Source organism: Salvelinus alpinus, chromosome 27, assembly GCF_045679555.1.
Source record: "Salvelinus alpinus chromosome 27, SLU_Salpinus.1, whole genome shotgun sequence".
Classification (NCBI taxonomy): domain Eukaryota; kingdom Metazoa; phylum Chordata; class Actinopteri; order Salmoniformes; family Salmonidae; genus Salvelinus; species Salvelinus alpinus.
Window position 1 is genome coordinate 15,574,793 of NC_092112.1, and position 27,125 is coordinate 15,601,917.

General features: G+C 41.0%; 1 protein-coding gene across 3 annotated transcripts in view; it reads right to left on the reverse strand.

The window, feature by feature from the left end:
* The window catches only part of LOC139556008 (serine/threonine-protein kinase PAK 6-like), a 50,283-nt gene that overhangs the window by 4,583 nt on the left and 18,575 nt on the right, over positions 1-27,125 (reverse strand). For all 3 annotated transcript variants that reach the window (XM_071369470.1, XM_071369468.1, XM_071369469.1), the window contains 6 exons: positions 18,889-19,128; positions 4,534-5,175; positions 3,874-4,362; positions 1,475-1,608; positions 807-933; positions 259-384 (listed from right to left, as the gene is read on the reverse strand). In XM_071369470.1, coding sequence (XP_071225571.1) covers positions 259-384; positions 807-933; positions 1,475-1,608; positions 3,874-4,362; positions 4,534-5,175; positions 18,889-19,092 — 1,722 coding nt within the window. In that variant the 5' untranslated portion in view covers positions 19,093-19,128. The remainder of the gene's footprint in view (positions 1-258; positions 385-806; positions 934-1,474; positions 1,609-3,873; positions 4,363-4,533; positions 5,176-18,888; positions 19,129-27,125) is intronic.

Genomic DNA, 27,125 nt, shown 5'->3' on the forward strand with positions numbered 1-27,125 from the left:
AACCTTTGGTCCCCTAAAATGGGGGGACTATGTACAAAAAGTGCTGTAATTTCTAAACGGTTCACCCGATATGGATGACAATATCCTTAAACTAAAGCTGCCAAAACAACAACACAATTGTCACTGTCCCAAAACTTGTGGTGTTCACTGGATGTGTTTGAGGGACACATCAGTGTTTCAGATACTCTGTTCATATTGTAGAATGAGACAACCTTCTAGCAGTCAAACAAACACAGTTTTGGTTGGTTGTTCTGTTACCTGAGTTCCATATGGCGTCTTTGACACAACCTCTGGAGCCATCCAGTACGGTGTTCCAACCAAGGACTTCCTTTTGGGGATGTCTTTGCTGATCTGAGCACAGAATCCAAAGTCTGACAGCTTGATCTAGGAAAATAATACAATAAAAAAAATTTTTAAATTATAATTAAAGGCCATAAAAATGATTGGATACATTACAAATCACTGAAAGGGCCAAATTCCAACATGCTCATCTAAGCTTTACATTTAGCTTTAGCTTGAACTTTATGCCATTGATATCAATACAATTTGCATTATCTCAATTTAAGATTTGGTCTTCAGTGATTGAGAGTTTCTAGAGGTTTATCTGTAGGGGTTTGCTGGTAAATAGGGGATGGATAGGTAGAGGTGCTGGGTAAGGGCTTTTGAAGACAGTTTCTGCCCTAATTTTGTTTGTTCAGAACCCAGCCACTCCTGCCCCCAGGAGTAAACAGCTAGTGCAATATTTTGTCATGTGTTCTGATGTTACAGACCGGGCTGAAATTATTTCTGGATGTGGCTGCACTTACCCTCCCATCCAGCGTAAGCAGTATAGAGTCACTCTTGATGTCACGGTGGATAACTCCCTGGGAATGGAGATAGGCTAACGCCTGTAGCACAGCCTCGCACACGGTGGCTATCTGCTCTTCATTCAGCCTGGTATGAAATGACATGCAACTTAAACTTGTTATCCAACATCCTAGTCAGCCGACGATATAAAATTTTAGTTTTTTGCCTTTGACACAACATCCATCAGGGTTAATCATGTTAGCATTAGCATCATGTGAATCGTTCTCTTCTTTTCAGATCAACATTGTACTGTTCTCCAGTGGACCAAATCGTAGTAGGCAATTACAGAGGAATCTTGTTGCAACACGTGCCAACTTGTGTTATTGTTAGACCCTCCTTTATTTTGGCATTTATAACAATTACATTTCTCCTTTAACGCAAAAGAAGGTATGGCGGAGTGGGTGGCAATACAGTTACTTGACATAACTTCTTGACCAAATGGGATTTTCCCAAAACAAACTATTACTCATCTCATTCTACCCGACAGGTTTGGTTTGTGTACATTGTCGTGGCATTCTGAAAATTATTATTAATATATATAATATGATTAATGAACATCACTGTTGCTAGGAAGTATTCTGTGTTTTAAGTTTCACAACATTGCTCCTCTTATTGACAGACCCTTTACCTGGTTTCAGACACAACGTTGGTTAGAGCGCCGCCCTGCAGGTACTCCATGATAACCCACAGCTCCTCTTCCACCAGGGCACTCCTGTACATCTCCACAACGTTGTTGTGCCGGTAGTCCCTCATGATCACCACCTATGGTTACAAATGTACGTGAGAAGAGGTGCTTAGAGGGCTATTACAGTGAGGGAAAAAAGTATTTGATCCCCTGCTGATTTTGTACGTTTGCCCACTGACAAAGAAATTATCAGTCTATAATTTTAATGGTAGGTTTATTTGAACAGTGAGAGACAGAATAACAACAAAAATTACCAGAAAAATGCATGTCAAAAATGTTATAAATTGATTTGCATTTTAATGAGGGAAATAAGTATTTGACCCCTTCTCAATCAAAAAGATTTCTGGCTCCCAGGTGTCTTTCATACAGGTAACGGACGGAGATTAGGAGCACACTCTTAAAGGGAGTGCTCCTAATCTCAGTTTCTTACCTGTATAAAAGATACCTGTCCACAGAAGCAATCAATCAATCAGATTCCAAACTCTCCACCATGGCCAAGACCAAAGAGCTCTCCAAGGATGTCAGGGACAAGATTGTAGACCTACACAAGGCTGGAATGGGCTACAAGACCATCGCCAAGCAGCTTGGTGAGAAGGTGACAACAGTTTCTGTGATTATTCGCAAATGGAAGAAACACAAAAGAACTGTCAATCTCCCTCAGCCTAGGGCTCCATGCAAGATCTCACCTCGTGGAGTTGCAATGATCATGAGAACGGTGAGGAATCAGCCCAGATGTCTATACAGTTGAAGTCGGAACTTTACATATGTAACACTATAACTTTAAACCGTCCCCTCGCCCCGACACGGGCGCGAACCAGGGACCCTCTGCACACATCAACAACAGTCACCCACGAAGCGTCGTTACCCATCGCTCCACAAAAGCCGCGGCACTTGCAGAGCAAGGGGCAACACTACTTCTAGGTTTCAGAGCAAGTGACGTAACTGATTGAAACGCTATTAGCGCGTACCCGCTAACTAGCTAGCCATTTCACATCCGTTACACTCACCCCCCTTTCAACCTCCTCCTTTTCCGCAGCAACCAGTGATCCGGGTCAACAGCATCAATGTAACAGTATAACTTTAAACCGTCCCCTCGCCCCGACACGGGCGCGAACCAGGGACCCTCTGCACACATCAACAACAGTCACCCACGAAGCGTCGTTACCCATCGCTCCACAAAAGCGATGGGTAAAAAAAATAGAACATTTTGGCCATAATGACCATTGTTATGTTTGGAGGAAAAAGGGGGAGGCTTGCAAGCCGAAGAACACCGTCCCAATCGTGAAGCACTGGGGTGGCAGCATCATGTTGTGGGGGTGCTTTGCTGCAGGAGGGACTGGTGCACTTCACAAAATAGATGGCATCATGAGGGAGGAAAATTATGTGGATATATTGAAGCAACATCTCAAGACATCAGTCAGGAAGTTAAAGCTTGGTCGCAAATGGGTCTTCCAAATGGACAATGACCCCAAGCATACTTCCAAAGTTGTGGCAAAATGGCTTAAGGACAACAAAGTCAAGATATTAGAGTGGCCAACACAAAGGCCTGACCTCAATCCTATAGAAAATTTGTTGGCAGAACTGAAAAGCGTGTGCGAGCAAGGAGGCCTACAAACCTTATACCAGCTCTGTCAGGAGGAATGGGCCAAAATTCACCCAACTTATTGTGGGAAGCTTGTGGAAGGCTACCTGAAACGTTTGACCCAAGTTAAATAATTTAGAAGCAATGCTACCAAATACTAATTGAGTGTATGTAAACTTCTGACCCACGGGGAATGTGATGAAAGAAATAAAAGCTGAAATAAATCATTCTTTCTACTATTATTCTGACATTTCACATTCTTAAAATAAAGTGGTGATCCTAACTGACCTAAGACAGGGAATTTTTACTAGGAATAAATGTCAGCAATTGTGATTTGGCTAAGGTGTATGTAAACTTCCGACTTCAACTGTAAGTAATCTATCCATTTAGATAGGCAATCTATCCATGTAGATAAGCAATCTTGACAGACAAATGATATCTAAAGGTAGCTTTTCAAGCTCATTGGGAGAAAGTCCGTGTCTATCTACCTTTCAGACTAGACATGCATTTATTAATTGAACAGAATGTTCAAATTCCAAGAAACTGTTGTGTAGTGAGTTTTACATGTCATTAAGTGCAACTCACTATACAATAAAGTCCTCTGTTCTGTCCTATACCATTTATGGAGGCATGCTGTTTCATATCTTGTTTTAGTCCTTCAGGCCAGATAGGAACCCACAACCTAATGATATACTAACATAGTTTAGCCTTTCTTACAGTCCAATTCTGACCGTTTACCTCCCATTAACATACTGCATACCTCGTTAAAGAGCAGCTCTCTGCGCTGCTGCTTACGGATATCCATCATCTTCACTGCCACCTGCCGACCACTATGCCTCTCGCGGGCAATGCACACAACCCCCGTGGAGCCCTCCCCGATCTTCACAAAATTCTCCAGAGAGGTGCGCGGGTCGCCCTTGTCCACCACCATCTGCAGGGCCGCCTTGAACTGCACATGGGTCACTTTGACCGGCTCAGTCTCTGGCCCATGCTTGGGTTTGGGCTGTTGCTGCTGCTGGGCCGTTCCTGTTGAGCTGGTGGCCGGGGAGCCCGTGGGAGAAGGCCGGGGCTGGGATGGGCTGTCCTGTTTGGGGAGTAGGGGCATGGTAGCCCCCTGAACTATAGGTGATAACAATCCAATGGTGTAGCTGGAGGACGAGCGTGAGGGTCTGTGGGTTAGCCCTCGGCCTGAGATCAGGCTGCTGGTGCCATTGGGTAAGGACATGGCCGAGGGCCCTAATGAATTCCTCTGGGAGATGACAGGAAAGATATTTTAGCATAGGCCTTCGACAAACTACAAATATAGGTGATCTGCAATGACAGGTGTAGGCAACTGCAGTCTTGAGGTGACCACAATGTTTCCTTCCAACAAGACACAGCTTCAACATATCAATGCTAAATGGAAACGGAAGAGGCTTACCTTCAGGTCACAGGACGAGTGGGTTCTCTGAGGAGAAGTATCCTTGGAGGAGGTCAGAAGGTCCGGCAGGTGACTGACCCCAGGCTTGACCCTCATGTTGACCTGCTGCTGCGTCTGCAGGGTCTGCAGGTTATAGCAGGATGCCGGCCTCTGATTGGCTACCTTGCCCTTTAGAGGCATCCCCATCTGCTGTCCCGGCCTATTTATAAGTCCGGCCCATTCGCTACGTGTATAATGACCTGTGCCTCCTCTAGGGGGCGTGGGGGCTGGCCCCTTCGGCAGAGGTGCAGGTTTATCCTCAGCCGCCGTGCTCATCTCATGCGTCGACTTTGCCCTAGGCAGTACCCCATTGGGCTGGAGGGTGGATGTTTTCCTAAGAGCCAGTTTGGGGCTGCCGGTCTCGCTTTGTACCTGCCAGTAGCTGTTACCGCCGTTATGACTCTTCTCTTGGCCCAGCTCCTCATACTGATACGTGTCCCCTTCGACGAGCTCGCCCAGACGCCCCATGGAGCGTGCCCGTTGCCGCGCCGAAGGACTGCTCTTCCGGAGCGAGTTGGAACTGGTGACGGTAAGACGAGTCATCTCGGAGATGACGTGGGAGATGTAGTCTTCGTGTCCAATGAAACTCCCCCTACAAATGGTCTGAAAGGGAGAAATTGGACATGAACAAAAACAGTCAATATTGGTTCTGGAACATGGTAGGCACAACCAGGGCCCTATTTCATGGGCTGGCTGATAATTAGAAATGATATAAATTGTCAATAATCTCTTTAGAAGCGCTGTGTAAAAAAGCGACCTGTACTGATTTTTATCCATTCCTATCCCTCTGTGCAAAACAGACTTGCCTCAGGTCAGAGGTCATAGGTCAGGGATATATAGTTCCCAATCATGGGCCCTGGCCTGCCCTGCTCTTGCTGATGTAGACCCTATTGTGCTGCCTAACCAATGACTGTGCTGTGTACAATGGTACTTCAGGAGGCAAGTCAGAGGCTTCTTCCAAAAATTATTGTTTTATTTTGTCCAAAAAAATGCAATATCTCTGCATGCGGACTAGGCCTATTGATGTCCTTTTAAGTTTGAGAGGGAGAGTGCGAAGATGAGAAGGAGGACCGGAGGTAAGCTTGCTACTGCTATAATTGATTAAAATAAAATCAGTATGTTTCATTGCCCATAATGAAGCTATTTATCAGAGTTATTGGCCTCCCAATAAGCCATATTTCAGTAATTTACTTAACTTACATTACTATGAAGCGGCAACCGCAAAGATGGACAGCGCATGGGTGCTGAAAGTACGCTAATTCCAGAAGGCCTAATTAATTTAAACAGTCTTCATTTCAATTTGACTTTAGGCTCCTGACAACGAGGGCTTTGTGTCGGAGCCTGTTTCTTGCTATTCAAGAAATAAGAGGTTTGACAGACTAAATTATAGTCTACTATTGTAGGAGTAGGTGACATATGTGGGTAGATATCACACTGTTGGACAGTAGACAGGAGTATACTGGAAGGTAGTATAAGAGAGCAGATGTGAGTGCATTTGCCATTCTGGTAAATACAGGAAACCAAAGATTAGCAGATGGTGTAGTAGTGTAGTGGTAACATAAGATACATGGATAACATATAAATATAAAAGATAGCTGAACATTAAAGTAACGAACCACATGTTAACATGGGTCATGGGACCGTGGTGATGGAGGTCTACTAAGGGACGTTCTGACCCTCTGACCCTTGTAGATTCTCCATTGTGCTGACATACATGTCAGACAGAGTGGCGCCTAAAAGCAATTGGACACTAGACATATGGTCTGACCATTCTATTACAAACATACATGTCAGACAGAGTGGCGCCTAGAGGTAATTGGACACACTGGGATAGAGGGTCCAGCCACTATGATAAACAAATTGAAAGCAGATGGTGGTGAATGACTTCATAGGGGACGGACAATACTATGTGTGTATAAAATAGAGTAGCTGGAGTTCTGAGAAAGGGTGTGTTCCGCGGGGTGTGTTCCGCGGGGACATGCCAGTGGGCTGTACAGTTGTAATAAAGAGCATGTTTGATTTTAAAAGTTCTGGTAAGCGTTGTATTTGAAAATGATTTTCCACGACATATTTGGCGAGCTAGCCAGGAGCTGATAGGGACTGGGACGTTCTTGGCTGATGATGGGTTCTTTGGACAATCTAACAAACAGAGGTGGCCGCCCAACTAGACGGTAAGCAAGTTCTTACAATAGTTGAAATGTTTGTGTAAGATTGCTTCAGAGATACTGTCTCAGCGAGAGGAGCGCCACGTAAGTCTCTCTTTCAAATTTCCTAAAATGAAACCAGTAAATACAAAAGAACTTTTAAATTCAATGAATTTGCATGTATGTGTAATTTGGGGAATGGTATTAAATATAAATGTATGCGCATGTATAGAGACTGAGTGAATAGGTGCTGTGAACTTTGCTTGTGTTAGATGTAGAGTGAGCATGCATGCGCTCGTTCAGATCAGACCGTTCGAATGTGTAGCTTAAATGATGCGGTTGTTTGCGCATCTGGCTGAGATGGCTGGTTAACATTTTTGAAAAGGTCTGCTTGGGTGGGATATTCACGGCGCGGCAGAAGGGTCTGTTGGTGAATATTTAGTAGTTAAATTAATATTTCATGGTTACCGCTTTGAAAGAAGGACTGAACGGATGAAATATTTAGAAGGCAGGAAGAACGTTAGCCCGATTGTGCGACGTTCAACTGCAAAAGTAGCTTATACGGTTCAAAGCATAAATCAGTAGGTTGTAGGAAAACGTTAGCCCGATTGTGCGGCGTTCAACTGCAAAAGTAACTTATACGGTCAAAGCATAAATCAGTAGGTTGTAGGAAAACGTTGGCCCGATTGTGCGGCGTTCAACTGCAAAAGTAACTTATACGGTCAAAACATAAATCAGTAGTTAAATAAATATTCATAGTTTCCGCTCTGAAAGGAGGACTGTATGGGTGAAGTAGTAGGTGCAGGAAAAACGTTGGCCCGATTGTGCGGCGTTCAAATGCAAAAGAAATCCTGCGAATAAAAAACCGCTCTGTCTAGCTACCAGGGTTTGGTAATTCAGTAGGTCACGCCACAATACTACTCTAATAATAGAAGAAAAGATAAGTATTGGGGGTTGAATAGGATATGAAGACAAGCTGATCCGATTAGACAGTAGTCTCGTCATATTGTAGAAATCTTAGCAGTCTAGGCTTATGTAGGAGGAAGTGAATTAAGTCAATAAAGAAAGACTAAGTTGTTTTGAGGTAAAAACAAAGGGATTGAATGAACAGATGAAAAATAAAAAGGATGAATGAAAATGTTGTAAGAAATGAGTGGATCTGTGTAAAGATAGAACATTAGGAAGAAAGATAGGACAGGTTATGTGCGTGTAGGCAGAGCGTCCTGAAGAGGGTGCGCGCAGCCTTCCTGTGACAGAGTAGAACGTAAAGAAAGGGTGCCTCTAAATACTAAGATAGAGGGAACGAAATTAAGAAACATCGAAGTAAAATAAGTTGTAATCAAGGATAAAAACACTGATGTGATAAAGTAATAAGCGACCATAGTAGAATTACTAAAAACGGTGTCAAAACAAATAATAAATAAAAATACTTAAAAAGGCGTTAACCGAATAGTATAAATACGGATAGAAAAGTGTGTAACAAAACAGAAAGTAGGAGCGCCAATAAATTGAAATTATACTATAAAGTTTAACAATGAATCTAGGTTGGTTAAGATAAATAGTGGGATCCAGGACACATTAAGAATTCGCGTACGGTGAAACAAAGGAGGAGGAAAAAACAGGCCGTCAGACACTCTGTGTCTACAGAAGCTACGGTCTAAAAAATAGCCTGCAGGGTAGACAGCGGTGCAAAATGGAGTGGCCAGGATAAAAAGGAGAACAGGGGTGGCTTGACTCACTAGTAAATTGACCATAGGATCAAACAATAAGAATATGGAGAAGAGGTAAGAAAGTAGAGACAAAATAAATAAATATAGGTAATAGTAAGACGTTAGATAGAGATCTTAACGGAGCGGGCAGTGGACCTGTGTGGCTCAGTTGGTAGAGCATGGTGCTTGCAACGCCTGGGTTGAGTGTTCAATTCCCACGGGGGGACCAGGATGAATATGTATGAACTTTCCAATTTGTAAGTCGCTCTGGATAAGAGCATCTGCTAAATGACTTAAATGTAACGTAAATGTAATCTTAAAAATTGATTAGAACTGTAACAACAAACCAAATGAATAAATAATGATATCTGTAAAGGGAAAAAAACAGTGATATTTGAAGTACTGTACTAGAATAAGACATTAAGTAATCTGTAGTATTCAGAAATAATGTATGTACTGTATAGAGTAGGCTTCGATAAAAGAAATTAAGTGATGTGACAAATGAATTATTAATTGGAAAGGAGATTGGCTCTACCTCGGAAAAATAGTAAATAAAAGGTGTAGAAATACATGGGAGTATTTAGGAAAAATAAATAAATAAATAGTCGCATGGGACCAAAATGTGAAGCTCGATTTGTAGGCGTTCTGATGTCAACATTCTATCATCAGAAAATACATTGCGATGAGGTTGTGTGTGTGGTTCCTCTAGTCCTCGCAGACGTGCGGGTGATTGGCAGAACTATTGACAAGATCTAAGAACCAATAAGAAAATAGCTCTCTGTTCTGGATATAGGTATATCGGGTATGGGAAAATTAGTGTAATGTGACATTAGAACTTAGTGCGGTAGTAGGTAATGCCGCTATACAAGAGTTTATATCCTTGTCAAAATAACAAACAACTAATTGGTTTGAGGTTAGTGAGAATGGAATTTTTTACTTGTCGGTGTATAGTCTCTGAGCGAACAATGAGTGTTTCATAGAAATTACAGTTTATATGTGGTCAAGAAGAAGTATTAGATCACGTTTGACATCTAGTAAAATAACGATGGAATTTTAATTGTTAGACATTCTATACCACAATTCTCTGGAACTGTTAAAGACGCTTTAGAATAAAATCTATGGATAAGTAAAATTATTGGTTTGCTGACTAAAAGGTAACGTTGTGAATATTAACAATATGTACACTTTCTTTTCCAGAAAGAATAAGGGAAAAAAAGGGTTTTTTAATCTTCTCTGATCAACAATGTCATTGGAGACTGCATTACTGTGGAAAGCAGTTAATTAAAGTCAGCCGCTTTAAAAATAAAAATATCTGGATAAGGCTAAAACATGGAGTTCTGGATGAGTGAGTCCAGTCCCTTTGCGATTATTGGCTTATGATTCACTAGTGAGTACACCATGTACTGGGAATGAATATGCATTAGTAGATATATTGGAAGGGTTTTTTCCAATTCAGTTTCAAATTGGGTATGCAAAAGGATGAACATGTTTTTGAAAAATGTATTTAAGTTGCTCCTAAAGAAAGGGGGAGTGGAAACATATTAATGGTGTCAAAATGCCCTGAATCCTAGGAATTTCTTGTGAAAGACTGATCACCTTTTACTAGAAATTGTTGGAACAGGTGGGATATACTTATAAAATGTTTAAGACACCAGACTCTATTCAAACTGTATAATTACTTTGAAAATCTCTTATGTCCCTGGGAAAATTATGAAGAGTTGTACCCTTAAATTGAATAAGTTATTCGAATAGGTTTATTTTAATTTTTATTTTCGATATAACATGGGTTCATAGGTAAAACTATCAGTTCTTTGGGGTTATGGTCTTTGGGGGAATACACAAATGTGTTTTGTTCATTATGCATATAAAAAGTGTTGAAAGTTATTCTAAAGGGTTTATTGGAGTGTGGGTTTCTGTAAGGGTTTTGTTGATAAAAACATCATCTATAATTCATCTGAGAGAACACTGGTGGAATAAGGGAGTTATCATAAGAAGGTGACGTCAGAATGCTTTAAGGCATGGGAGAGAATATCACCACAAGTGGGTGTGGAGATCAAACCCACCCTAACCGACTGAACAGTGAGGGACAACTGTGTCTGATGACCTGTGAACTGTATCTAAAAAAAGACATGCTGAAATTACATTATATTTGTTGGGAGAATAATGACTTAAAGTTATTGGGGTACTGATTTTTTTATTATCAGGCCATTCATGAGAGAAACTGAGACAAAAGGGCTATTGGGAAAATAGATGGTACTGGTAATTAAAGTGTTTAGTATAAATGTTAATTATTAAAGGGATGTTGTGTATTGAATAGATAAGGTCAAATTTGAGTTAAAGTAAACACTAAGGACTGTTATCCTGAATATTGGGTTGGAAAATGTATTTAAGAAATAACTGTTTAGTTATTTAGATATAGAACTGTTTAAATTTAATAGGCCTAGGGAAGCTCTGGAAACTAATCCTGAGACAAGGTGGTTGACAAAACTTACAGAATATTAGATTACAGGATTTTTTGTTTCTTTTGTTTTATAATGCCATTGGAATTGTAATGATAAAATGTAATAATATAAGTAATTGAATAAAAAGGTAGTCTGTTGTGCGATGATACCCAAGAATGAAGAAGAAAGAGACCAATAATAACATGGGCATAGAATGAAACAGATGGACGTTTTCTCCAGGTTTAATTACATTACGAATAGTGGAAATTTATTGCAAATGTGAAATTATTATAATTTTCTTTTTTTTTTTCTCTCTCTTTTTCTCGTTTGGTCACTTTATTTTTGTTTTGAGGAACATAATGTTGTGTATATGTTCCTGAGGAGGGACTGATACTGATATAAATGATATATAAATTGACTTAAGGATGTTTTAAGTATGTATCAAATAATGGCTGTTATGGGTTAGGGGACTCATAAATGAAGGTAATGGTAGTGAAGGGGTGTTATTTCTAGAAACTATGTATAATAATAGAGATAATTCACAGAAAAGGAAAGACAGCTGGCTGTGTAAAATATAGGGACAATTCTAAAGTAAATAGAACAATTCACATATTTAAAGATATGGTAAAAAGAATAAGTGGTGGCATTTTGAACACTAGAGCAAAAGTTTAAGAAACTTATTACTTAGTTTTGATAGGATTGGATATTAATCCAACTGGAAGACATTTGACTGATTACATGTTATTGTACAGCAGTTGATGTAGGGAACATCATTTGACTATCATTGAATATTTCTGTGGCAGGAGGCCAGGTATTTGAGGCAGAATGGTTACATAGGGCTGTTATTAAAAATTAAGATTTAGTGATCTTGCTAATGTTGTCAGGAAATAACCCATGTGTTAGTGTGTATGTCCTCAGGAAAAAACAGCCAGAAATGGAAGGGCTTGGGCTGCATTCTGGAGACTGAGTGTACATCAAGATACACCAGGCTGGTGGTATACTTCTTACAACACTGCAGTGGTAAAGTTCTTTATGTCTCTCTTTGGTGGGTGCATAAGTCTCACGAGAAGTAAGGTCCAGCTGAATAATGGGTGAGCTTGAAAACACCATGACAGAGGATGTGGAATCAGAGAGAGAAAGAGAGAGAGATTAGATTCCACTATAGACATACTGGGTTGAGTTTGGAGGCTACTTGTTTTATTTTTAATACATCATGTGAAAGAGAATGGATGATAGGATATTATACTCTAAACAAACATGTTAAAGGGATTGATATGAAAGCATATACAGTGTTGAATTAATTCAAGAAGAGAGAATGTTAATTGTAGGTTATGCACATGATTATCAGTTGAAATGGAGTAGATGGGAAACTAAGTAAAAATGACATGATTTGGGAACACCTCTCAGAACCTGTGGCCGAAAGGGGAAGACTGGGTGGAAGCATGAGGAAGCTTTTTAGGGCTTTTATTTTTGTGGAGTCCAGCAGAAAAGTATCCTGGAGGCATAGAGTCAGGTAAAGAGAGAGTGGGAATTGTCATGGTCTCAGATTTCAGTTTGCATGAATATATTTATGCATAACACATAACATTGTCAATGCTGTTATGTTTTGTCTGTTGTTTTCCAAGTCTTATGTTTAGGAAACCAGAAGGAGAGGGGTTCGCCAGCTTCAGCTGGAATGTCTGTTTGTTGTGTGATGAGTGATGGAAGTAAGAGGATGTATGGTGCAATCTTAGAACAGAGGCCATAAGTCTCTAAGTATGAATGCTTCACAGAAAGTAGGCAGAAACCTGAACCAGGATGAGAGGTTCTGCGTCTGATGATCCAAGGGGACCAGAAGGACCTCTCTCAGTGGTACCAGGAGATCTAGTCCACGTTGGAGGGATCCGGAGGAAGTGGGATCAACCGAGGAGAGATGGACCCTATGAGGTGGCCAAAGCAACAAGAACGGCCGTCCAAGTGAAAAGAAGCCAGACGTGGTACCATCTGAACCACTGCAGCTGAGTCCCAACAGAGAGAAGGATACAACCACATAGAGATGAGGACACTGAGGATGCTGATTCACCAGGAGGGAGCCTGGAGGGAGCAGGAGCAGCGGAAACGATTGAGATGCCAGGGAGGAGCCAAGAAAACAGTAAATCAAGTGAAAGCCAAAATATGACACGTGCACCGACTAATGCACCCAGAAGAGGAGGAGAGGCCTCACAAGGAACAGAATAAGAACGTTTCTTTCCTAAAATTGAAACCCTTCCAGATGGAAGCTAAGTCCGGCCTGAGGAGGGAGCTTCAGGTGAAGAAAGAGGAGGAAAAGTCCCGCAAGCTGAAGAAAATGGGGATTACCCCACAATTGACTTTTAAACTTTTGAATGGCCTCCTTTACAGACAATTGATGTTAGAACAACAAAAGAATAATGACATTGACATAACAGAAGCAACAGTGAATGCTAGTATAGAAACAACAGACTAATGCACAATCAAGATGTATGGTGGGAGCAGGAAGAGAAGAATGGAATCAGCCGAACAATCCAAAAAGACTGACAAGGTTAGAATCTATGTTCCACCTCAATGTATAACAGAAGCAGGAGAACTGAAGTCTATCTCAATCATAAGGATCAAACCCTTATCGGAGATTGCACTCTGTGGATGGACACATCACCAAACAAAGGGAGAAGTCGTTTGGGACCCGAAAGGATGTGACCTGACATGAATCAAAGAAAAAGACGAGTAGGTGCTCATCATGAACAAGATTGAACCAGTGGAAGGTGAAGACCTACCCCTGCACCTGAACAGGAAGAACCTGTGACAACAACAAGGGTGGCGGCTGCTGTGACGACCACAGTAGCTACCACTAGATGACATCGACTGCCCTTACCAAGCAGACCACCGTGCCAACAAAGCAACCTGAGACATCAGTCAGGAGAGTTTTTACTGATATTTGAAACTTTCTGATAAACTCTAATGATCTACCTCAAGATAAGAACATTGAAAAAGCAACAGAATTAGATATATCAGAATCAGAACCACTCAAGGACACTACATGAGAAGAAGTAGTGAAGAAGGAGTGATACGAATGGGCTAAGTATATGGCAAACAGACACAGAATGGACAATTGTATTTTGTGAAGAAAATCACCTTTGTCTGATCTTTTAATAGTCTCTGAACCAGCATCATGTCAAAACTGTGTAAGTTGTAAAAATGACTATTGTACCAATAGAAAGTATTCTATTCCCTTGTGTGACATAAAATGTAGGATTGTTCTGGGTAAGTACTAGGGGTAAAACTATGTTGAATGAGACCATGCTGGGAGACAATGATTGTGTTGCCTATAATATTAGAACTGAATTAAATGTACCTCAATTAGACAGAGGTACCGTGGTTAAAGGAAAATATGAATGTTTTTACAGCCATGACACCGAAGGAATTGATGTAGGAAACACCACTGTAGAATGTGATACTATTTGGGTTTTAGAGAATGTGGGAGTTCGTAAAAATAATGATAAAGGGTTGTGTGGTCACATAACTCAGGTTGCGCCATCTCTTAATATGTTGAAAAATCAAGACAGAGGTATTGCTGATAGTTTCTGGATGTGTGGAAAAAACTAACTGTTGAATGTATTGCCTGATGGATGGATTGGTCTTTGTGCCTTAGTTAGAGCAATTAAATAGGTTACTATTATTGAATCACTCCATGATGACTATGTTAAAACCTAGAGTTAAAAGGGTTTATGATAAGGATCCTGAGGTATACCTTAATGCAATTGGACTGCTTAGAGGTCTACTTAGGGATTTCAAGGCCAGAGAGGAGGTTAAATCAGGATTTGAATCTATATTTCTGTGGATAACACCAAATATGAACTTAGAATGGATTAATTATATATGATATAATCAACAGGGATTCATTAACTATACTTAATTGGCTCTTAGTGGAGAAGGGTGGAGTTTGTGTCATGTTTGCTAGGATGACCATCATGTTGGGAGGAGGGTTGTTGGCTTTGGGTATTGCATTTTGTTGTGTTATACCCCTGGTAAAGTCAATTGTGGTTCAGACAGCAGTTAAATAGATGTCTGTAAGGAGAGATGACCCTCCTGTGGTGATTGATCCTGTACCGAGTAGCCCAGGCAAGTATACTAATAAGTATGGAAAGCCTTGTAATGCGGTCGGTGGACCTTTGGACTGCCCCTTTGGGAATCCAAACTGTCTATATAGAGTAGTTCCTGGAGGTGGTTATGCTTGCCATGATTTTTGTAAGGATGGTCTACCTGTATATGCTGTATTCCCAAATTCATGTCTGCAAGGAGGATCATGTTGAAATGCTTAAATTTAGAATGATGTTGTGTCAATTTTCTTTTGTAACTGCATGTAGGTCTTTGATTTTCTCATATTCAATTTCTTATTATATTCATTGTATTATTTTTATTTTTTATACTGTTTCTGATTGGATCTTTTACTCCTATTTCACATTTGAGATGTTTGGTACAAGTGATTTGTAAGCTTTATTTTGATAATGTTTTAGTCAATTGTTGGTATTGATATCTACTCTCTATATGTCATTTTTAGTATGGTTTTTGAGGTTAATACCCTCAAGAGGAGGGATTATGTAGGAGTAGGTGACATATGTGGGTAGATATCACACTGTTGGACAGTAGACAGGAGTATACTGGAAGGTAGTATAAGAGAGCAGATGTGAGTGCATTTGCCATTCTGGTAAATACAGGAAACCAAAGATTAGCAGATGGTGTAGTAGTGTAGTGGTAACATAAGATACATGGATAACATATAAATATAAAAGATAGCTGAACATTAAAGTAACGAACCACATGTTAACATGGGTCATGGGACCGTGGTGATGGAGGTCTACTAAGGGACGTTCTGACCCTCTGACCCTTGTAGATTCTCCATTGTGCTGACATACATGTCAGACAGAGTGGCGCCTAAAAGCAATTGGACACTAGACATATGGTCTGACCATTCTATTACAAACATACATGTCAGACAGAGTGGCGCCTAGAGGTAATTGGACACACTGGGATAGAGGGTCCAGCCACTATGATAAACAAATTGAAAGCAGATGGTGGTGAATGACTTCATAGGGGACGGACAATACTATGTGTGTATAAAATAGAGTAGCTGGAGTTCTGAGAAAGGGTGTGTTCCGCGGGGTGTGTTCCGCGGGGACATGCCAGTGGGCTGTACAGTTGTAATAAAGAGCATGTTTGATTTTAAAAGTTCTGGTAAGCGTTGTATTTGAAAATGATTTTCCACGACACTATCCATAGACTTTGTCAGCCGATTCCTTCAGTCACTGTGCATATCTCAGTGTCAGTGAAGGGCTTGGTGTGTTAAGTTAAAACCAGGGCTGGAATTGTAATAATTGTATTATTATTTTGGGTATAGGGGAGATTCACTTGTTGTTTTTAAGCGTTCCGGGAGGGTTGGCTAAAAATATATTTCACTGAAGGCATCCATTTTCATTTCACAGAAGCCCATTTTTCTTTAGGTATCCCTCATTATAAATAACGTACAGTCCCTTAGTCAATGACAGGAGCCCCCAATTATCTTTCTAATGAACAGCAGAGAGAGCGAGAAAGTAAGAGAGAAGAATGAGAGAGGGAGAGAGATGATGATGATGATGGGTTAGCTATCAGGGTCAGGAGCATGTTCTTGACAGCCTCTCAGCTAATGAATTACTAGGCATGACTGAACACTGCTCGTGTTAAAAGTCTGTGCGACAGTTTAGTACAAAATTAACTTCAAGAGTATCACCATTATCTCTTATTTGAATCCCCTCGTCAAGTATATCAATAGACATCCAGTCTGCACGTAGAAATCCAGTCGGCAGAGCCGGTGGTCTAGTGGTAACACTCCTGGCGTAGACACATGTATAATCCTCTCCCTATCGGAGACCGGGGTTCAATTCCCACTCCTAACCCTTCAATCTGTTTTCCCCACCTGCCTGTATCCCCTCTGATTTACTCCCTCACTAAATAAAATGTGTGAAAATCCCCATAAGAATTCCAGTCTGAAATGCAGTGTATATAAACTAACAATATATAGGCGGTCTAAGAGTGTGACACTGTATCTTGGAAACTATTTTCATTGCTCCTGTTGTGTACCTTGAAACCAGGTCAGGTCTAAATGGTGTGTGAAAATAGAGCACTGTGTACACAACACAAGTTGCACCCAACACGAAGCTTGATAAAAGTGCCTTGAGATTGCTGGGAATGGTTCCATAAACAAATGAGTGCAAATAGAAGGTAAGAACAAAGGTTGGTTATGGTAGGCCTAAACTGTGCTCTACTGGTCAATGATGTGTGTGTGTGTGTGTGTGTGTGTGTGTGTGTGTGTGTGTGTGTGTGTGTGTGTGTGTGTGTGTGTGTGTGTGTGTGTGTGTGTGTGTGTGTGTGTGTGTGTGTGTGTGTGTGTGTGTGTGGTCATGATAGTTAAAAAAGTTAAACATCTCTGTGCAGTATTACACACGTTTTTGAGTTTTGACAGTATATTGGTTTAGTTCGTCGCAAACAAGTTTCACTTAGTTTGAATGCACAGATTCATTTTTTGCAAGATTACGTTCATTGGTGAGTTACGTTAAATGTAGGACTGACACAAAATCAGTTTGTGTGTTGTTGAGTAAAAAGGGCTCCTTGATTAATTTACATGCTGCAAGTATTGGTACTTACCTACTATCTATTAACTTAATTTCATCTCATTCCATTATTTGCTATATTCAATCTGTTCAATACCAATATCCCCCTAAAGCATGTTTGTGTATACACCATTCTAGTATACCATCATGTTTGCAATGATTGAAGATAATGAACAGATCAACTTTCACATTTTGAACATACCCATAATTGTATTATTTTCTTGAGGGACTTTTTAGGTGTGAGGTTACTTTTTAAACACAAGGACAATGTATCAATCAAAACGTGCCGTAAAAATTGTAATTTGTGCCAATACATGGGGAAGTGGTGAGGACACAACAGGCACATAAGGTCTGAGGATATAAACCTATATCCTCAGGGTTTTTCTCACAATTTTTTGTTGTACGTTAACGCACCATGGATGACATGTCAGTGTGTCATGCAAGGTGTAAACTAATCTAAGATTCTCTTTTTGTCACAGGATTAAATATGACCTAAAAGAGCAACATACTGACAGGGAGAATGTTGCCTCGAAAGAGTATCACAAAAAGTTGGCTCTTTAAGCGCTTTACCAAACACTTCCTCTAACTGTGTCTCTGTCTCTATTGTACTAACAAACAAATAAACCCGTCATTCAGTATTTCATATGCATGTCCTGGTGTCACTAAAACAGGTGTTTATTTTTACCAATGCTTTCATATACAGTACGTATAAAGACACACAGGTATTTATCTGAGTCCTGTATAATAAAGTATGTGCATGAAACACACTGAATACACAGAAGCATGCAGATATCATTATTGTTATTTACTTGAATTGGGTCAGGTGAAACTGAACATCAAATGCACAGTAGTTGACAACAGCAAATCCACTTCCGTACATTTAACTCTGAAGGTGTTAAATGTAACACTTTCAGTGCCCGTATTAGTTCCTCTGAATCCAGTGTTAAATTAACACTTTCGAGTGTTGAAAAAAGAACACTGCCTTTAGAGTTAATTTGTTAATGATAATAATAATGATGATAATGATAATAATAATAATGATGATAATAATACATATGATAATAATAATTATAATAATGATAATAATAATTAGAATAATGATGATGGTAATGATAATAATAATGATAATACTGATGATAATAATAATGATAATAGATATGATAATAATAATGATTATAATAATAATAAAACTAATAATAATTATGATAATAATAATGACAAGAATGATAATGATGATGATAATGATACTGATAATGATAATAACGATAATGAAAATAATAATAATGATAATAATAATGATGATAATAATGATGATAATAATTATGACAATGCTAATAATAACAATGATAACAATGATAGGGCATGAGGCACCCCACTGTACCTTCTTGGGCCTGAGCTCCACATTGGTGATCCGGGACGGGTCCACCACCGGTTTTGGCCTCCTCAGGATGTCGATGACGCTCTGCCACTGGGGCGGCAGGCCCACGAAGCACCCCTGCACTGCGTCGAATGACGTGTGGACCCGATGCTCAAAGTTCTGTGGCGCCGAGATCTCCGGCCTCCGCTTCTTTTTCCGCCGGAACATGACGAGACAGCCGGTGAGGGGCGGGAAGAAGGAGGGCTGGGGAAAGCAAGGGGAACCCTGTTACCACAGGACGTCAACAGCTTCTCAGCCAAAGCCAAGGTGGCAGTGTATCAAGAACACACACACACTGACACACACGCACACTCTCTCTTTCGGTAGTGACACACTCAAGCAGACATGCAGGGGTCCAGGTAAGATACCCTCTGGTACGTTGCAGTCAATGTGAAAAGACGAGTGTCACAGGGTTGACGTTTTTCTCAACAAATTGCAGTCGATGGGAAAGATGAGTGTCACAGGGTTAATGCTTAAGTGAATACATTGCATTCAATGAGGTAAGATTAGAATCCCAATATGGACGCATAGACAAAGCAATCACAAAAATGACACTCTCCCTCCCTCCCTCTCCATCTCTTTCTCCCTCCTCTCTCTATATTTCTCTTTGTCGTCCCTCCTTCAACCTCTACCGCTCTCTCTCCTTCCATTCTCTCTCTCTTTCTTTCCCCCTCCCTCTAATCTATGTATTTTTCTCTCTCTCTCCCACCTCGCTCGCCCTTCTCTCTCTCCCACCTCACTCGCCCTTCTCTCTCGCCCACCTCTTATTGGTATGGGAAACGTGTTTACATTGCCAAATCAAATGAAATAGATAATAAACAAAAGTGAAATAAACAAGATTTTTTTTTACAGTAAACATTACACTCACAAAAGTTCCAAAAGAATAAAGACATTTCAAATGTCATATGATGTGCAAATAGTTAAAGTACAATAGCATTTTAGTTGTTGATTATTTTCAATGTTTCAAGTAATTATCTTTTTGATTTCTCGTGATTTGGTTGGGTGGAATTGTGTTGGAACTGGGGTAGAACTGGGCTCTGTGGGGTCTGTTTGTGTTGGTGAACAGAGCCCCAGGACCAGCTTGTTAGAGGACTCTTCTCCAGGTTCATCTCTCTGTAGGTGATGGCTTTGTTATGACAGGTTTGTGAATCACGTCCTTTAAGGTGGTTGTAGAATTTAACGGCTCTTTTCTGGATTTTGATAATTAGCATGTATCGGCCTAATTCTCCTCTGCATGCATTATTTGGTGTTTTGCATTGTACACAGAGGATATTTTTGAAGAATTCTGCATGCAGAGACTCAATTTGGTATTTGTCCCATTCTGTGAATTCTTGGTTGGTGAGCGGACCCCAAACCTCACAACCAGAAAGGTAAATGGGTTCTATAACTGATTCAAGTAGCCAGATCCTAATTGGTATGTCGAATTGTATGTTCCTTTTGATGGCATAGAAGGCCCTTCTTGCCTTGTCTCTCAGATCACTCACAGCTTTGTGGAAGTTACCTGTGGCGCTGATGTTTAGGCCGAGGTATGTATAGTTTTTTTTGTGCTCTAGGGCAACGGTGTCTAGATAGAATTTATATTTGTGGTCCTGGCAACTGGACCTTTATTGGAACACCATTATTATTGTCTTACTGAGAATTACTGTCAGGGCCCAGGTCTGACACAATCTGTGCAGAAGATCTAGGTGATGTAGGCCTTCCTTGGTTGGGGACAGAAGCACCTGCTCATCAGCAAACAGCAGACATTTTAATTCAGATTCTAGTAGGATGAGGCTGGGTGCTGCAGACTGTTCCAGTGCCCTCGCCAATTCGTTGATATACTGTACAGTCGTGGCCAAAAGTTTTGAGAATGACACAAACATTAAATTCCACAAAGTTTGCTGCTTCAGTGTCTTTAGATATTTTTGTCAGATGTTACTATGGAATACTGAAGTATAATTACAAGCATTTCATAAGTGTCAAAGGCTTTTATTGACAATTACATGAAGTTGATGCAAAGACTCAATATTTGCAGTGTTGACCCTTCTTTTTCAAGACCTCTGCAATCCGCCCTGGCATGCTGTCAATTAACTTCTGGGCCACATCCTGACTGATGGCAGCCCATTCTTGCATAATCAATGGTTGGAGTTTGTCAGAATTTGTGGGTTTTTGTTTGTCCACCCGCCTCTTGAGGATTGACCACAAGTTCTCAATGGGATTAAGGTCTGGGGAGTTTCCTGGCCATGGACCCAAAATATCGATGTTTTGTTCCCCGAGCCACTTAGTAATCCCTTTTGCCTTATTCCAAGGTGTTCCATCATGCTGGAAAAGGCATTGTTCGTCACCAAACTGTTCCAAAATGGTCTCAGGATGCTTTACTGTTGGCATGACACAAGACTGATGGTAGCGCTCACCTTGTCTTCTCCGGACAAGCTTTTTTCCAGATGCCCCAAACAATTGGAATGGGGATTCATCAGAGAAAATGACTTTACCCCAGTCCTCAGCAGTCCAAACCCTGTACCTTTTGCAGAATATCAGTCTGTCCCTGATATTTTTCCTGGAGAGAAGTGGCTTCTTTGCTGCCCTTCTTGACACCAGGCCATCCTCCAAAAGCCTTCGCCTCACTGTGCGTGCAGATGCACTCACACCTGCCTGCTGCCATTCCTGAACAAGCTCTGTACTGGTGGTGCACCAGCTGAATCAACTTTAGACTTTTGATTTTCTGAATCAACTTCAACTGCAGGGCTGAAATGCAGTGGAAATGTTTTTTGGGGGGATTCAGTTCATTTGCATGGCAAAGAGGGACTTTGTGATTAATTGCAATTCATCTGATCACTCTTCATAACATTCTGGAGTATATGCAAATTGCCATCATACAAACTGAAGCAGCAGACTTTGTGAAAATAAAATATTTGTGTCATTCTCAAAACATTTGGCCACGACTGCATATTTTGAAGAGGGTGGGGCTTAAGCTGCATCCCTGTCTCACCCCACGGCCCTGTGGAAAGAAGTGTGTGTGTTTGGATTTTATAGTGTTGTATGTTTTTCCCCAACACCACTTTCCATCAATTTGTATAGCAGACCCTCATGCCAAATTGAGTCAAAAGTTTTTTTGAGTTCAACAAAGCATGAGAAGACTTTGCCTTTGTTTTGGTTTGTTTCTTTGTCAATTAGAGTGTGCAGGGTGAATACGTGGTCGGTCTGTTGTATGGTCATTTGGTAAAAAGCCAATTTGACATTTGCTCAGTGCATTGTTTTCACTGAGGAAATGTATGAGTCTGCAGTAAATGATAATGCAGATGATTTTCCCAAGGTTGCTGTTGACACATATCCCACGGTAGTTATTGGGGTCAAATTTGTCTCCCCTTTTGTTGATTGGGGTGATTAGTCCTTGGTTCCAAATATTGGGGAAGATGCCAGAGCTAAGGATGATGTTAAAAAGTTTAAGTATAGCCAATTGGAATTTGTGGTCTGTATATTCATTATCATTTCATTTAGGATACCATCAACTCCACAGGCCTTTTTGGGTTGGAGGGTTTGTATTTTGTCCTGTAGTTCATTCAATGTACCCGGAGAACCCAGTGGGTACTTGTAGTCTTTAATAGTTGATTCTAATATTTGTATGATCATGTAAATGTTTTTGCTGTTTGTTCTTTGTTATAGGGCCAAAAAGATTGGAGAAGTGGTTTATCCATTCATCTCCGTGTTGGATAGATAACCCTTCGTGTTGTTGTTTGTGAGTCTATGGATTCTTCAATTACATTGAGCTGATTTCTGATGTGCTGTTCCTTCTTTTTCTGTAATGTATTTCTGTATTGTTTTAGTGATTCACCATAGTGAAGGCTCAAGTTTTCTGGGTCTTTGGGTTTTGGTTGGATAGGTTTCTCAATTTATTTTTTAGGTTTTTGTATTCTTCATCAAACCATTTGTCATTGTTGTTCATTAAAAAAAATATATTTTTTAGATTTGATAGGAAAGCTGAGAGGTCAAATATACTGGTTAGGTTTTCTACTGCCAAGTTTACACCTTCACTATTACAGTGAAACCTTTTGTTCAGGAAGTTTTTTTGGTACGTTTCCACACTACTTTCCTTCCATATAGCATTTCTTAATATTAATATTATTCAAACCTGTGTTTCAGACATAAGGAAGTGGATGGCTGCAAATGTTCTACTTTTAAATTCGGACAAAACAGAGATGCTTATTCTAGGTCCCAAGAAACAAAGAGATCTTCTGTTGAATCTGACAATTAATCTTGATGGTTGTACAGTCGTCTCAAATAAAACTGTGAAGGACCTCGGCATTACTCTGGACCCTGATCTCTCTTTTGACGAACATATCAAGACTGTTTCATGGACAGCTTTTTTCCATCTACGTAACATTGAAAAAATCAAAAATGTTCTGTCCAAAAAGGATGCAGAAAAATTAATCCATGCTTTTGTCACTTCTAGGTTAGACTACTGTAATGCTCTACTTTCCGGCTACCCATATAAAGCACTAAATAAACTTCAGTTAGTGCTAAATACGGCTGCTAGAATCCTGACTAGAACCAAAACATTTGATCATATTACTCCAGTGCTAGCCTCCCTACACTGGCTTCCTGTTAAGGCAAGGGCTGATTTCAAGGTTTTACTGCTAACCACAAAGCATTACATGGTCTTGCTCCTACCTATCTTTCCGATTTGGTCCTGCCGTACATACCTACACGTACGCTATGGTCACAAGACGCAGGCCTCCTAATTGTCCCTAGAATTTCTAAGCAAACAGCTGGAGGCAGGGCTTTCTCCTATAGAGCTCAATTTTTATGGAATGATCTGCCTACCCATGTGAGAGACGCAGACTCGGTCTTAACCTTTAAGTCTTTATTGAAGACTCATCTCTTCAGTAGGTCCTATGATTGAGTGTAGTCTGGCCCAGGAGTGTGAAGGTGAACGGAAAGGCACTGGAGCAACGAACCGCCTTTGCAGTCTCTGCCTGGCAGGTTCCCCTCTCTCCACTGAGATTCTCTGCCTCTAACCGTATTACAGGGGCTGAGTCACTGGCCTACTGGTGCTCTTCCATGCCGTCCCTAGGAGGAGTGCGTCACTTGAGTGGGTTGAGTCGCTGACGTGGTCTTCCTGTCTGGGTTGGCCGTGGCGGAGATCTTTGTGGGCTATACTCGGCCTTGTCTCAGGATGGTAAGTTGGTGGTTGAAGATATCCCTCTAGTGGTGTGGGGGCTGTGCTTTGGCAAAGTGGGTGGTGTTATATCCTGCCTGTTTGGCCCTGTCCGGGGGTATCATCGGATGGGGCCATAGTGTCTCATGACCCCCCCTGTCTCAGCCTCCAGTATTTATGCTGCAGTAGTTTATGTGTCGGGGTGCTAGGGTTAATCTGTTATATCTGGAGTATTTCTCCTGTCTTATCCAGTGTCCTGTGTGAATTTAAGTATGCTCTCTCTAATTCTCTCTTTCTCTGATTCTTTCTCTCTCAGAGGACCTGAGCCCTAGGACCATGCCACAGGACTACCTGGCATGATGACTCCTTGCTGTCCCCAGTCAACCTGGCCGTGCTGCTGCTCCAGTTTCAACTGTTCTGCCTGCGGCTATGGAACCCTGACCTGTTCACCGGACGTGCTACCTGTCCCAGACCTGCTGTTTTCAACTCTCTAGAGACAGCAGGAGCAGTAGAGATATTCTCAATGATCGGCTATGAAAAGCCAACTGACATTCACTCCTGAGGTGCTGACCTGTTGCACCCTCGACAACTACTGTGATTATTATTATTTGACCATGCAGGTCATTTATGAACATTTGAACATCTTTGCCATGTTCTGTTATAGTCTCCACCCGGCACAGCCAGAAGAGGACTGGCCACCCCTCATAGCCTGGTTCCTCTCTAGGTTTCTTCCTAGGTTTTGGCCTTTCTAGGGAGTTTTTCCTAGTCACCGTGCTCCTATACCTGCATTGCTTGGTGTTTTGGGTTTTAGGCTGGGTTTCTGTACAGCACTTTGAGATATCAGATGATAAGAAGGGCTATATAAATACATTTGATTTGATTTACAGGGAAATGCTTACTTAGGAGCCCTATCCAAACAATGCAGAGTTAAAAAGTAAGAAATATTTGCCCAAAACATGTTAAGGAAATAATAACACAATAAAATAACAATAATGAGGCTATATACAAGGAGTAGCAGTACTGAGTCAATATGCAGGGGTACAAGGCAGTTGAGGTAATTGATATATGTTCATGTAGGTAGGGGTAAAAGTGACTAGGTAATCAGGGTAGATAAGAAACAGAGTAGGAGTGTGAAAGGTGTCTGTGTCTGTGTGTGTGTGTAGCGTCAATATGTGTGTGTGTTTTGTGTGTATGAGTGTATGTGTGCCTGTCTGCCTGTCTGTCCGTTTGTCAGTGGGAGAGAGAAGGCGAGAGAGATGAGTAGAGGGGGAGGCAGGGAAAGGAGGGAGAGAGGAGGGGAGGGTGCGGGAGCGGGTGAAGCAGGGATGTGGGAGTGAGGAGGGGGAGAGAGAGAAGGGGGTGAGGGACAGGGAGGGAGGGGAGAGAGAGTCAACAGACAGACAGAGGTAGGGAAATAAGGAGGGATAGAGAATGGAGGGGGGGAGATAAAGAAGGGGAGAGTGAGGGAAGGGGAGAGAGAGAGATGAGGTTGAGGGAGGGTAAGAAGGAGGGAGAGAGAATAGGGGGGAGTTAGGGAGGGGGAGAGAGGGGAGGGAGTAAAAGAAGGGGGAGGGAGAGAGAAGAGAATAAGGGGGGATGAAGAGGAGGTAGATAGTGAGAGAGACATGAGATAAACAGTGCTACAGATGGCTATATCGGTCCATTGAAACACTGCTAGTAAAGGCTCAGTAAAATACCTTTGTGATAAAAACATAAATACATAACATTACATTTAAAAAAATATATATATATTCACATTTTTCAGGGGGTGCTGCAGCACATCGTTTTCTCCCTCGCTCTGTCGGGCCACACCTCCCCTTGTTAATTAGATTTTTTTTTTGATGCTATACAGTGTTTGTTTACATTTACTTTGTTTAAGCTTGTAAAACAAGCTTAAATGTTGGGTTCTTCCATACTGTAGTTCAAAAATGTATGTAGCCACTGCAGATTGCCCCTTTAATGATTAGGAGGGAAAATATAAACTGACCTTAGATCAGCTTACAGGGTACAACTTCCCTACTCTATCTCCTTCAGTTAGCACAACGATAATGGTCCCATTACTACACTACATAGTCAGTCACCCACCACAGCATTACTACACATGCTATTGTTAGCTGTCTGTCACTTTCTGCACTAACAAGCACTGCTAGGACGGGCACCTGAGCGTGATTGTTCTGTTAGGGTTTCAAGGCCGTTTTCCCCAGACCCAGATTAAGCTGGTTCCTGGAATAAAAAGCACTTCCATAGGATATTCTCCATTGAGTGTGTTTTTTAGCCCAGGAGTTAGGGTTTAAAATGATTTCAGCATCAATGACACAATAGGCGACGTGTCATAACCTAGAACAAAACGGATCGGAAGACGCTGCGCTGTCTTACCCAGTGGAGATGGATTTATCTCCAGAGAGTACAGAGAGGATGTGCATTTGGTAGTTGTTTACTGCTTCTTCAAATGACAGACATGACTTTAAGCACTTCCAGGAAGCCTTTAAGGTTTTGACCACGTGTGTATGCACAAGGGTGAGCTTGCATGTGCATGCACGCAGGACTAGTCAATGGTATGTCCTGTAACCACAGGCCCTACTTTCTTGGCTATGTTTTTCTGAAACGCTTGTGTAACAAACTACGATAAGCCTCTTTGAAACTTACATGTCCTACTTCAAATCTAAAAACAAACTATCAACAGTTTTTCACTAAATGTTGAAAAGGCTCTGAAACCACGATCAAACTAAATAATTTCTACGTCATATTATATGACAGGTAGTTCCGGCCCTGGCTGCTCCACTTCTCAATAAATAATGATACAAATCCCTGGATTACGAAATGTAACATAAATATCTTCCTTTTCAAAAGGACGGAAACAGTAAGATGATATGGTAACATTATGTGTTACATAACAAAACCTTTTTGAAGATGTTTAGTGTACAGTAGACAGACATAAGATCCGCCCATCAGGGGTGTATTCATTAGAAACCAAACGGAAGCAAACAGCTGAAATGGAAATAAGAAACACTAGTTTTTCTGTTGCAAAAAGTTTTTGCTACTGTGAGCTCTTAATGAATACACTCCA